Source organism: Macrotis lagotis, chromosome 1, assembly GCF_037893015.1.
Source record: "Macrotis lagotis isolate mMagLag1 chromosome 1, bilby.v1.9.chrom.fasta, whole genome shotgun sequence".
Lineage (NCBI taxonomy): Eukaryota > Metazoa > Chordata > Mammalia > Peramelemorphia > Peramelidae > Macrotis > Macrotis lagotis.
In genome coordinates this window covers 629,609,649-629,623,632 of record NC_133658.1, presented here as the reverse complement: position 1 = coordinate 629,623,632, position 13,984 = coordinate 629,609,649, and the positions used below count along the sequence as shown (strand labels likewise).

Genomic DNA, 13,984 nt, shown 5'->3' with positions numbered 1-13,984 from the left:
AATATTGGCAGTAAAAGAGATAAATTTTATCCTCATAGGGGTGTTACTAGTATAGATAATATTAAGTATTATAATCAAAGTAATGCATATTACCCTAATGATAGGGTAATATATATTTAATAATATATAATTACAGATAGACAGATAATGAATGTAAAATAAGGTTATAAAATGAATTCAGCACTGGTAGATCAAGATGAATTGAAAAATTGGTCATGGACTTTAATGGAAAGAATAATGAACAGGGATTCAAAAGACCAAGGTTTAGTCCTGGATCATACATTAATGAAACATTTTACCTTAGACAAACCACATAAATCCTGTAGATCTCTCTGTGTTTATTTTCTTTTTTCTAAAATGGTAAGATTAAATGATGTTCCTTCCCTGCTCTTGTAAACATAACAATATAAAATATATTCTTTCTACAAAGATTAGTAACATTATTGGACAGCTATATGGCACAGTGGGTAGAACACTGGCCCTGAAGTTAGGAGAACCTATGTTCAAATCCCACCTCAGACACTGTTTGAATAACCTTGGGAAAGTCACTTAACCCCAATTGTCTCTCATCAAGGGCTAATTCTAGTCGAAGTGGAGCCACAGGACCCAGATGAACCTGGAGGAGAAAGTAAGGCTGGTGACTTAGCATAGCTCCAGTTATTTATGTGTCATGGCATCACTTTCCTGATGTCATGCATCTTCTTCAAGAGTGAAGGTCATGGGGTGGCTAGATGGTGCAGTGGATAGAGCACTGGCCCTGGAGTCAGGAGTACCTGAATTCAAATCTGGCCTCAGACATTTAATAATTACCTAGCTGTGTGGCCTTGGGCAAGCCACTTAACTCCATTTACCTTGCAAAAACCTAAAAAAAAAAATTTTAAAAAAAAGAGTGAAGGTCAGACATCATCAATAATTCATTAAAACATAACTTTAACAAGAGAGAGCATGGCATTAGGAGGAAATCAATATCTTGGAAAACATATCATTTGTCAGCTGGATTAGTCAAACATTAATCATTTATTAAGCAACTAAGGTGTAGATAGATTATCTGATCTAATATGCCAGTCTCTCTTTGTAGTTAGTGGATAGAGTGAAAGTTGTTTTGCTAATGTCTTTTAAATGAACTCTTATGTTTGAGGATTTACAGTTCTGTGAATGCTCCTCAGGGAGTCAAAAAGACCTGGTGTTGAATCAGTCATTTAAATTCTGGTTGAATTATGTTCTCTATATATGAAATGGGAATAATAAAACTGACTCCTGGGGAATATTAGTAAACTATTCTGAGACCTTGGATGAAATGTGTTTGGTAGTTATGTTTCTCTGATGATTTCCCCCTCCTCTTTTTATTCTGTCTGGCCTTCCTACAGTAACCTTGGTCTTCTAAATGCTTAATTTTTGGATTGATTTATTATATTTCTCTTTTCTTTCCAATCTTATTTCCAAGTTATGAAGTTGCTTTAAAAGATTTTGTTGGTCAACTTAGTCTGACTTTTTCATTCCTTATTATCATTTTTGGCCTTTTGCATTCCCAAATGTTTTCTGTGTCTACACAGTTTACCTGTCACCCAGTGTTAGTTTAGTAATCCTGAAGATGGTACTATGCAACTAGAATTGCAACAGTAGTGCCTTAACGCTGTGGCCAATATTCCCTCATTCATATCAGTATATCATTACTTATTGCTATGACACTACATATATTAAAACAATCAATAGTAGTTTTCATGCTCTAATTTCGGTCACTGCTAATAGTAATAATAAAAGAAACTCTAAAAAACATTTTCTTTTCTCCCTATAGATTTAGAGAAGTTATTTCTTATATAGAGTCACTCATTTTCCTTTTTGAACTTATTTTCACAAACTAAGTGGTTTCAGGATGTTGTTGTTTTTAGTATAAAGTATCTTGTTTCAGACATGATTCTGCCATTGTAGCTTAGCTATTCAAATTCTGCCTACACCTGTGACCTTGACCAATAATGTACTTGGCAGGATTTAGCAATATGTCAGAATCAGAATTCAGTTGCAATTTTCCCCAGTTTAAGTAGCTGGTTTGATTGATTTCTTTTTCTTCCATATTTATCTGTGGGCTTTAGTATCCCACAGCAGCAGTCTTAGCTTTGACACTCCCCTGCTTTGCCTATCTGTATTCAGCAAGGCCTTTTCTCTTTAAAGCACATACAGAATGTTTCAAAGCACCAGAGCAGAGAGCTCTATCCAGCTGTTTTTTATTTAATGGAGGTCGAGTCTGCTGGTACTATTACCTGACGTCTATTCGTTTTGCTGGCAATACAACAGTTCCTGTCTGTCCTTCAACAAATGATTCTCCTTGCCTTTCACTGACTTGGAAAGTACTCATTTAAAAGATGTTAAAATTACATGTGCCCTCTGTCCCCGAGAAGTTACAACCACTTCAGTCATCGAAGTAATGATTCCTGGGCGCCTTTGGTAAAGACCCTGGGGAGGGGCTCTGATACATGAGTAAATGAGATACAAATTAAATTCAGCACAGTCATTAACACATTTGCTATTGGACACTTCTCTATCTTTCACAGAATTCCCAACCTGTGAGCCACTAACTCAGTTTATATGCAAAAACGGAAGATGCATTAGCAGCAAATGGCACTGTGATTCAGGCAAGTACCAAATGTTTAACATATGATCTTATTTGATGGGGGACTTGGCTGTCTTGCTGACTATCTTCCTTCAGAGAAGCTAAGTAGAATACTTGTGACATATGCTGAGAGATGGGATTGACACGTCAAGGTGAACAGCTTTAAAGGTTAAGGACCTTTACAGGAGCGCTTACCCCGAAGGAGTAATTTTAGTAATTCCTCCCCGCTAAATAAGAGTATGTTTGTATAAAATGAATAAACACATAAAGTGAAAGGATCTGTTGAGGAAATTGTCTAGATCATCCAGACCCTTCAAAATTATTGATTATAATATTTAGCTACCATAGCCATTTTACAAGACAAAATTTCCTCAATTTTCTTACTTTAGATACCTCTATTAAAATAGGAACGTTATGTTGCAATGTAGAGCAAATGAATAAAAAATCAATCATAATGATATTTGAAATTTGATTAATTTATTAGTTATTTCATTTCACTTTTTTAAAACTGATGATTTTAAAATATATTATTCAGAATTAGATAATGTTATGTATATATCATTGTAGACATACAGATAGTAAGTTGAGTTTAAACCTTGGAGAGAATAGGGGTAGAAAGGGATGAATAAAATTTCCTTGGGTTCAGTATGAAAATATCAGAGACAGTATAATTAGATTATAGACACATGTAGAAAAAGTATGACCTAGAAGGGATAATCAATTATTTCCAAATTTTACCACAACTCTTACCATTTCATATGAATTCTATTCTACTCTTTCTTTAATTATTATGCTTCATGTATGAAATCACTTCATTCAATAGTCAGATCTTACCAGGAACAAAATATGTACTGTAATGACTGCCATAAAAGCTCTGTATAATTTTGTTTTTTCTCTTTCGATCTAGAGAGATGAATTTATTTAAGACTGGTCTCATCAGTTATAAATAGTACTTTGGAATGTTTGCCCTAAATGAACTTCCTCTCTTTTATGTAAACTTTCAGATAGTTATACCATCTTCATGAATTTAACATTACACATGCCTCTTTCTAGATGATGACTGTGGTGATGGGAGTGATGAAGTAGGTTGCATTCACTCTTGCTCTGATAATCAGTTCAGATGCTCCAGTGGCAGGTGTATTCCAGGACACTGGGCCTGTGATGGTGACAATGACTGTGGAGACTTCAGTGATGAAACCAAAGCAAACTGTACCAAAGAAGGTTAGTTATTTTGTGGAAGTACAGATCTTTATTTTAAGACATTCAGAATTATTGGTAGTATGCATTGAATTTGAAAGAAACGACTTGTCCAAGAGAGATCATTTATGGGGGCACTAAGTAAGAAAATCAACTCACTATGTCTGGAACAGCCATCCATCCCTCCCACCTCCACTTATATCCCACTAGCAACCTCTTGTGTTCTTGTTATCCTCCCTTACTGTACCTCTTCCTATTTAACACTTCCCCAACCATACTGTCCCATCTTCTAAGTTCCTAAATCCGGCAGAAAAGCAAAACAACAATAGCAAAAGGCTTTTTTAAAAAACCTATGTCTAAAATTAATCTGAGGCAGCTAGAAGGCACAGTGGATAGAATACTAGATCTGAAATCAGGAAGTTTCCTCTTCATGAGTTGAAATCTGGTGTCAGACATTTATTAACTGTGGGCAAATCACTTAAATTTATTTACCTCAGTTCTTCATATTCCAAAATGAGCTAAAGAAGGAATTGATAAATCACTGCATTATCTATACCAAGAAAACCCCAAATGAGATTACAAAGAGTCAGATTAACTAAAAATGATTGAACCAAACCAAAATAAATCTTTTTTCCTTATAGTTTTCCAGTCCTGATAGAAAGTGTCTTGTTATCTATTTATCTTTGCTATTTATTCCAGAGAATGGGGTTATAGTTATTGTTTTTCATGGATTTCTACATAGTGTCTGTGAGTATCATATGCAATTGTTTATATTTATTAATAAAAAAGCATTTGTTAAGATGGGAAGGGCAAGACAGAGTAGGTTAATCATGAAAAAGCTATATGTGAGAATACTACTGGGATTGTTCTTGGCTATGTTGAAATACTCTTTCCCCCCGTTAAAGAGGTGAGATGCCTGGATGCATAAGACTGGATTGAGAAGGATGGATAAAGTGTGCAAAGTTTGATCTGATTGGAAATTATGCTGCAGTCACTTGAGTTTTCTATGTTTGCTGAGTAAAGAGGCAGACAGAGAGAGAGAAACAGAAGATGAAGAAAGAGCCTGAAGGAAGAGTAGAAGTCTTCAAAAAAGAAAACATGAATAGTTAAAAGCGGTATATATGAGAATATGTGAGCATGCATATTAATAATTGTATACACTGAACCACCTAATGGATCTGGGAACTTGTTGAAGATTATTCACAATAAATCAAAATTGAAGGTCAATAATGTACTTAATTTGAAACTTGCTTTTAATTTTTATTTGCGATGTAAATAAGAAATCACATATGTTCATGCATTACCCAACTCGTTTACTTACTGCAGCAGGCAGTAAATCTTCCCTTTTCAGTTAGCTAAACAGAAGGCATCAAAGAACAGTCCCCATAAATCAGGGTCAGATGTAGTTTCAAAGTAAAGATGAATTCAAATATTGAGGGAATATTAAAACTGCTTAGGAGAAACAATAGGCAACAAATATTCTAGGGACAGGCTGTTTTGTCATCCCCATTGGGTTCATGTTGAAATTATTCAATATAAATGTTTACAACTATTTCTGAATGGATATTGACCCGAGGGAATAGCTGTCTAAAGATACTGAACAATATGCATATGTTTACTTCAGAAAGGTCTCATTCCTAGCTTGAAATATGTTTGAAAGCCTATTTTCCCCCAAAAAAGGAGAATAAGAATGATAGCATATATAATTCAAATGAATAAAACTGTCAGCAGAGAGATAAGATTACTTCCACATATCTGGTATTTTATAGATGTAACATATGTCCAAATTCTTCATTATTCCATTATAGAGGACAGAGATTTGGGAGAGTGGTACAAATACACTGGAGCCTGATATCAGAGTGGTTCTTGAGATTCTTATAAGAACAAAATTTGTATAACGAGGTCCCTTTGATATGTCAGTAACTGATACCTTTTTGTATGATAGGCAAGATAAGCATGCCTCCTGCCAAATTCCTCACTAGGGAATTGTACTAGAGAGAGCTCCCAGAGTTAGAAAGAAAGAACTCCTAATATGCTATATGTCTGTGTTGCTCTTCAACTTATTAAAAAAAAAAAACTGATCACCATGTACTTTTTACAAAAGGGATTTATTTGCAAATAAAAATAAAGGGTTCTATGCATCCTATCCTCCACTTCAATCCATCACCAACCAAACAGAACCTAAAAAACAAAAAACTAAAACAAAAACTAAACAAGGAGCATAGGGAAAATGAAGCATTTATTCAGGTGAGAGGGAAAATGTCTCTAAGAGGCACAGAAAGGCAATGATAAAGGTGAGGAGTACTAATGTAAATTTTATTTGACCTAACAAATCTTGTATTAGTAGTTAGCAGGTCTAAAAAATAACTTATTTAAAAAATAGTTTCACTTGATTTACATTTTTTCCTGACATTCCAGAGACCCTGCCCTGGAGATTTTAACCCGTTTATCTCCAGAACTGATTCTCATTGTCTTGATTCACCAGTTCTGATTCACCAACTCCTTCTGGCTCACTATTGTTTTTTTTAGTTTCTTTTTTCAAGGCAATGAGGTTAAGTGGCTTGCCCAAGGCCACACAACTAGGTAATTATTAAGTGCCTGAGGCCACATTTGAACTCAGATACTCCTGACTCCAGGGCCGGTGCTCTATCCACTGCACCACCTAGCCATCCCAACTGGCTCACTATTTTCAAGACCAGAACCATGATTTTCACTTCACTCTATTTCTTGACCATTTTTTTTCTTTTAACAACTTTGCTAAACACCCTTTACTCTTTTTATCCATTCCCTTGAACTCTAATTCTAGAATTTCTATCAAATTAATTCTGTTCCTACAAAGTGTACCTAGTTATTCTGTTACAACACAAAGCATTCCAGTAATGGTACCCTTTTTTGTTTACAATTTCTTATGCTTGTTTTCTGTCATTTCAGAATGTAAGTTCCTTGAAGGCATGTACTATTCTTTGCTTTTCTATACAGCGCTTGGCAGATTGTAAAGGTTAATTATTTTTCCTCCCAATCACCATTTAGTCAATTAGCATCAAAGTAGGACTCAGAAAATATAAATAAAATTTTGTTGTAATGGGAAGTAGGATTGACAAGTCTTATAGTTCTCTTGCTCACCTTTCAGTGAATCAAATTCAAAAACATTTTGAAACTTTAGAAAAGTTTTTGAATTGGAAGAACAACTCTAGCATATGTCTCTTTCTACCTAGGCAGGGTGAAGAAAAGTATTGAGCAATTATCTGGTGAATGAAAGTTAAGTTGACAGCCACTCCAGAAAGCTTAGGCCAGAAACATCTGCTTTTAGATTAACAAAAGGTTTTACAAGTGAATTTTATGCATTATTGAATCAAATTTCCCATTTATCTAGGCTATATACTTATAGTATACATGGGTAAGTTATAATATTTATAAGTTCAAATACATTTGAGGTTATTTTGATTGTACAATTACTAAAGTAAACAGGACTTTAAAATTCAAAACCATTGAAACAGTTTTAAGATTATTCTGTGTTCTTATCTCAACCAATAAATCGATATATTTTCTGCTTCCTTCTTGCCTATACCTACCAAGTAGAATATTGAATTAATAATCCTTTTTCTTTCTTAGTCCTCAAAAATATGCATATAGTTAATTTGGGAAGATTTCATTCACTGCTCAAAATATGAAATATGTTAAAATAGTTATGCACATTTCTTTCACAAGATTCTTCAGTACTTCCATTTATCCCATGTTAATTACCTTTTATAATATATTTTAGAGCAATATAGGATATGGACATGTGATTTCATTTATATAGGGAATTTCTTGGCAAGAAATTTCTAATGGAGCTTGGCAACTTTTGTACATTTTTTGTCTTACAGCATTGCATGTAGCACTATGAGGATAAATGACTTATCCAGGGTCACATAGCTAGGATTTATCAAAGACTGTCCTTGAAAAATCAGATCTCCATGGTTCTCAGACCAGTTCTCTTTTCTTAAGCATTAGATATGTGGAAATTATATTGCTTTAAAGAAGAAAGTCAATAAAATTCAACAACCACTATTCCTCGAGTGACAAGTTAGCAGGGTGACAAGTATCCAGGGATCCTAAAGAGACTTATTACTGGTTGCATGAAGTTCCTGATGCTAAACAAGCATTTACAAAGCTCTTTGTAAACTTAATAATCAATTTAAGTGAGAGATAAATTCACAAAAAAAAGCAAGAAGAAAGTCATGTAAACTTCAGAAAATAACTCATTTGTCAGTTCAAAAGGAATTAAATTTCAACCTGACTCACAGCATATTATGGGCCAATTTTAGCATGCCATAGTTTCACATCACATGTGCAACTCAGAAAGGCATCTGTAAAGAGGGAGAAAAGTAGTTTCAAATGGGAAATATCATAGACTAATGCACTACCAATGAGTTGAAATAATAGTATTGGAAGAAAAAAAAATAATCTTCAGATGTATTTTTTCCATTATTCCATTAGCACCCCACTCCAGAGAACAACCGTAATATATACTCTCAAATGAAAAATAAAATAAGATGGAAATAAAGAAAGTTATTCCTAGGTGGTTATGAGAAAAAAGAAGCAGGAATAGCAGGTAAGCTACAAAACTAGCAATGGTCCAAGCATCTTTCAAAACTGGAGGTAGAAGGAAAATGTTCGGGTAAGAGGTAATGGTTAGACTATTATATAGTCTCCTTCCAGTTCTCATGTAGTCACTACCTTCTTTCCTCTGACCCTGTCAACACCCTGGTGCAGATGTTCTTTGCCTTCAGCCTGCAATAGGTTAATAGCTGCACTAACTCAAGTTTCTCCCCCCTTCAGTATATCCTCTGCTCAGTTCTCAGCTTTATCTTTCAAAAACACAAATCTGTCACCTAAACCCATTGCCTTAAATAAAAAAAAAAATTAAAAACACAAATCTGATCATGTCGACCCCTGTTAAGCATTTCTATTGGTTTCCTATTACCTCTAGGTTCAAAAATGAAATCCATTGTTTGACTATTAAATACTTTCATAACCTGGTCCTTTCCTACTTAACTAATTTTCTTTTATATCTTCCTTGCTTCCATGTACTCTGGATACTCTGGGATCCATTAACCTGAGCTATCTTGCTGTTCTTCACACAGAATATTCCATCTTCCTACTCTTAAATACTTTTACTGATTACCCCTCATGACTAAAATTCTCTTCCTCATCTGCTACTAGCTTTCCTGTCTTTCAAGTCTCAGCTGAAGTTCATCTTCTGAAAGAGGACTTTCCTACTTCTCTTTACTTTTAATCCCTTTCCTCTGAGACCTGCCCCCCCATCTATTTATACTGCATATATCTTGTTTGTACATAGTAGTTTACATGTTGTTTCCCCAGTAAACTGAGAACCAAAAACCTTCGGCACTTAACAGAGTGCCTGGCACATATTAAGTTTTTAATAAATGCTTGTCAAATAACTGACTGGTCATGTAACCATGGCATTAGGAAATAAGATATAAGACAAAGTTAAACTTGAATTACTATAACTGTTCACTTAAACCAAGAGATAGAGAATTTATGAACTGTTTATCTTGAGTAATACTAAAAGAGCAAAAATACATGGGGAAGTTAAGAAGAATCTATCAATCTATTTAGTGAAACAAAATTTAAGCTACTTGTAAAGTTAAGTGCTACAGAATATACTGAGTCTAGGAAGGACCCAGTTTTTTTCAGGTTTACTAATATCAAGTCTAAGTCAAAGTAAGGCAAGGAGTGACTATGTATATTTATCAGTGACCTCAAGCTTACAAAGAATTGTCTCTCCATGATTCATAGTTTACTAATTTTCCCATATTTGAATTGGCATTTAACTCCTGCGATTTTCCTTTTATGATTATCCTGATTATCATTGCAAAACCAAAATTAAGCAAACATGCTGTCTCCTGAACCATTTGGAAAATGATTTATAGAAAATATTGGTTTAAATACAAACAACTTTTAAAAATTGAATTAAATTATATGTAAAATTTCCTCAATCATCTTCCTTTCTCTGACAGAACCAATGAGAAAAAAAAGTGGTAGTCTGTACTAGTAACAAATGAACAAAGGGACCCAAATCAAAATTTCACTTGGGCATCTCCAAAATAATGTACCGATCTGTCAGAACTCCTAGGTTTGGAATTCCTATTAAAAGAGCAGAAAAAAATCTTTTACATTGGGAAGAAAAGATATTTCCTGTATCTAAGTAGAGCCCAAGCTACACAAGCTATTGCATAAAATAATATTATTCATAGGAAAAAAAGAAAAGAAAAACTATTGGAAATCCTACATTTTTCCCCTCGCCACTTAGACATCTATAGTAGGAGCCCTACAAGGTTTAACAAAATAAGCTTTATTTTGGCATCATCTTAGAAAGAAGAGTCAACAAAGATACTAAAGTACTTAGCTTGGAAATTGTCTTCTCTTTTCTCTAAGTATCTCGTCAGAAGAGGTTGTGGTAACTGGAGTTAATTAGGCTCCAACCCTCTGTCCCTTGGTCTTTTTTTTTATTTTTATTTTTTGCTCATAGGTGACTAGAAAGCCACTGCAATAGGACCAGAGGTTATCAAAGACTTACATCAAAAGAGGTATAGCTTAAGCTTTAAGTACACTTGGCCAAAAAAGGCCTAGTCAAATAGCCTGATTATTACTCTCATCACTCCATGCCCTCAAGAACTTAACCCTTTTATCTCTGGAATTTTGATACAGATATCCCCAACATTGGTGAATTGTCAGAAATATCACCCATTATATCAAGTTGGCTGCTCCAGTGATGCTCCCTTTTATACCCCTGCCAACTTCTCAACAATTAACTTTTTGTTGTTTGGATCCTTCTAAATTCCCCACCACTCAATCATCTTAAAATCAGTATCACCATCAATACCACCATGATACTGGAAAGTATCAATAGAGCTCCTTAGTTTCTACTTATAATCTCTTTAAATTTTCAAACCAAAATACTCTTCCTTAGTCACCACTACCCTGTGGCTTGTCTCTCTCATTACAATGTAAGTTCCTTAAGGAGATGGATCATCATCATTTTTTTGATTTTTGTATCCCTGATGCTTAAGCCCAATTATGTCCATACCCTCAATGCCTAATGTTGATTTTCCTCTTTTTCTTTCATTTTTTCCCTCTCTTTATTTCTCACTCCTTTACTCAACTTTTGAACTTTCAACATTGGGTAAAAAAAATTGGATTGATGGGTACATCATGCTATGGAAATGTCCCGGTCAATGCTTTCTTGAAAATTAAGTCTGGTTGTTATATATGAAAACAAACAAATAGATATTCCCAACACAGTGAATGAATAATTTATTTATGGATAAAGGTAATATGACAATGAGTCTTCTCAGACCAAGAAAAAATTTCCTTCTTGCCCATTTGGAATTACCACCTGCTTGATGCCAAAGAATTAATTCTTGCCTTTATAGCTATGCTTCCATATTTCTAGGAACAAAGAAAAGATAACAAAACACATTTATATAGTGGTTCAGAGTTTGCCAAGTATTTTCCTCTTAACAAGAATACAAGGTCACCAATCTGGTGCTGCAAGGGAACTGAGAGGTAATAGAATCTAAACATTTTGATTTACCAATGAAAAAGCTGAGGAAGACTCAGCCCTGTCCAGGATCCTATATTTCATATCTAAAAGCACATCTTGACTTCCAATCTAGTTCAATCACCCTGGCCTATTAACAGCAGGTTAGCATTTTGAAAAAGCATGAAGATAATATAATTGGATGTGAGGTCCTCTGTAAAATAATCACATTATGTGTTTCCAGTAGGTCTCAAGCTTCCATCTCCTTTTCTCACAGTTCAACTTTCTAAAAAGGGGCACTACATAATTTGAGTCTATACACAATAGTCAATCAGTAAACATGGCATGTATCAAGCATTAGGGATCAAAGAAGGGCAAAAAAAGCTAGTCCCTGTATTCAAGGAATTCATAATCTACTGGGGTAATTCAGCTCATAAAAAGAAGCTGAAAAGAGGGCATGGGAGTGGTTTAAGGGAAGGTAGAGGTATAGGCAGAGGTGATAGGAAATCCTAGAATATGCAGCAGACTGGCAAAGGAAGAGCTGGATGACCTGGGTGTCCATCTATGTACAGATATGCTTCCAAGGAAATCCACTGAGTATAACTGAGGACATATATATATATCACAAAATGAAAAGAATTAGACATGGAAAGAACTATAAAGGTTATACTCTCTATTAAAGTTGCTTAAATGTATTAATATGTATGTGTGTATATATATATATATATATATATATTGCATCCTTTAATTAGAATTTTTCTTTTGTGAATAATTTTTTATTTGTCTATCTTTCTATATACTTGTTTGTTTATTATTTGTTTATTTATGTGTTATTTGCAGTATTTAACATCTTGCCTCAAGCAGAAGGGATAGGGATGGAGACTTTACCTAGAATTTCAATGGTGAAAGTAACTCCTGAATGAGGAAGCTATCTGCCTTGCATTTGTAGCAAGGCATTTAATAAGTGCTGGTTTGAACATATTCAAATTATACTAAATTACATAGATCATTCTGGGAACTTGCTTTAAAAAAATTTGAATATAATCTTCAATATAATGTTTTCTTTGTAATTCTATATATTTTTCTGTACACATTTTAAAATATTATTCTGAGAAAGGGCCCACAGGTTTCACCAAATAAGTAATACAGTACATGACAAATATAAAAAGTTAAGAACCACAGATCCAACTGAGTACCCATATTCTTAAGATAAAGAAATTGAGACTCAGAGAGGTTAAGAGACTTTTCATAATTAGCACAGCTCTTCAGTATTATAGCTGATACAAAAATCAAGATTTCCAATTTGTAATCTAATGGTTTCTTTTTAATACAATGTATATTGCTATTTTCTTTCCCTATTTCTAAAACCAAATTTGATCACTATTATATAGTCATAAAATAACTTTATCACTATTTCTCCCTCCATCTCTATCTTTATCTCTCTCTCTCTAATTTTTTATCTCAATATTGTCTTTTTTTAATATAGCTGAAAAGTTATACACATATGTGTGTATGTAAATATAGACATATAGGCACATGTTTGTGTGTATACAACTAACACTCGAAATTTGTATCCCCTGATAGAAGACTACCCCATCTTCAAGCTGCATTGAGTTTCTTTACTCCTAAAAACTGCATTGCTAATTATTCCCCATCTGGGTATCCACCTTTGCTAGTCTAATAATCCAAGGGAGTACAATCCCAAAGAGTTCAAACAAAGTTGAGCAATAAATAGGAAAAGGATCAGGGAAACCATCTGACTGGCATAGCAGATATCGAGCTCATTATCTCCTATTGAGTGAAATATTTCACTAAAATATGCTTCTGCTGATGATGTATGTGGAGCAGGAGACAAACATTTTCTTCCTCTCTAGTACCTATTTTAGAGGTAGAATAGAAAAAACAAAGATTAATTCCCTCTCAAGTGCTAGGTTCTTCTACTACCCAGTTGGCTTTCTTTTTTAAATGGCAGGGATGATTCTCTCTCAGTGGACAGTGCTCCAATTCTCTGATGAATCCTTACAGAATTGGTCTTGCTTTTAAAAGGCAACCAGAGGCTATCTACCCATCAAGTTTGATTGAAGAGTTTGTTTCTTCATACATGTTAAAGGATTAATCAAGTATAAATACTACTTTTTATTTCCTTTAAGGTTTTAATACCTTATTATCTCTATTATCTACCTCAATGTAATTTCAGCAAGTTCTTTAGGTGGAACTCATTTCATCAGGAATTATGCTGATCAACTCTCCCACTTGGAAAAAAAGTTTGATTAGAATTGTATAACCCAAATTGTTCTGTAGGTAAGCTGGTTTAGACTTACTGGACTGTATTAGTGATATGTTATTCCCTCTGAATTTATTAGATTCAGAAAATTCTTTTCTTTTGAAAAATTTAGACCTCAATTTACAATTGAGATATTTTTCAGGCATTTTGTTGTTAAAGGAAAAAAATACTATTTAAACAAAATAATACTATGCCAAATTGTCAAATTAACAAAGAAATCAAGTAGTTTGAGAGAAACAAGAGTTTTTTAATAAAATGCAAATTGACTGATTTATCTTTCTTTTCCCACATAGTAATTCCTTGTTGAATTTACATATTAAGTCATAGTTCATTATTAATGTAAGTTGTC

General features: G+C 33.9%; 1 protein-coding gene across 4 annotated transcripts in view; it reads left to right on the top strand.

The window, feature by feature from the left end:
- LRP1B (LDL receptor related protein 1B) overlaps positions 1-13,984 on the top strand; it is a 2,479,914-nt gene that overhangs the window by 1,592,409 nt on the left and 873,521 nt on the right. For all 4 annotated transcript variants that reach the window (XM_074215080.1, XM_074215079.1, XM_074215078.1 and 1 more), the window contains exons 19-20: positions 2,550-2,630; positions 3,662-3,829. In XM_074215080.1, the coding sequence (XP_074071181.1) occupies positions 2,550-2,630; positions 3,662-3,829 (249 nt within the window). The remainder of the gene's footprint in view (positions 1-2,549; positions 2,631-3,661; positions 3,830-13,984) is intronic.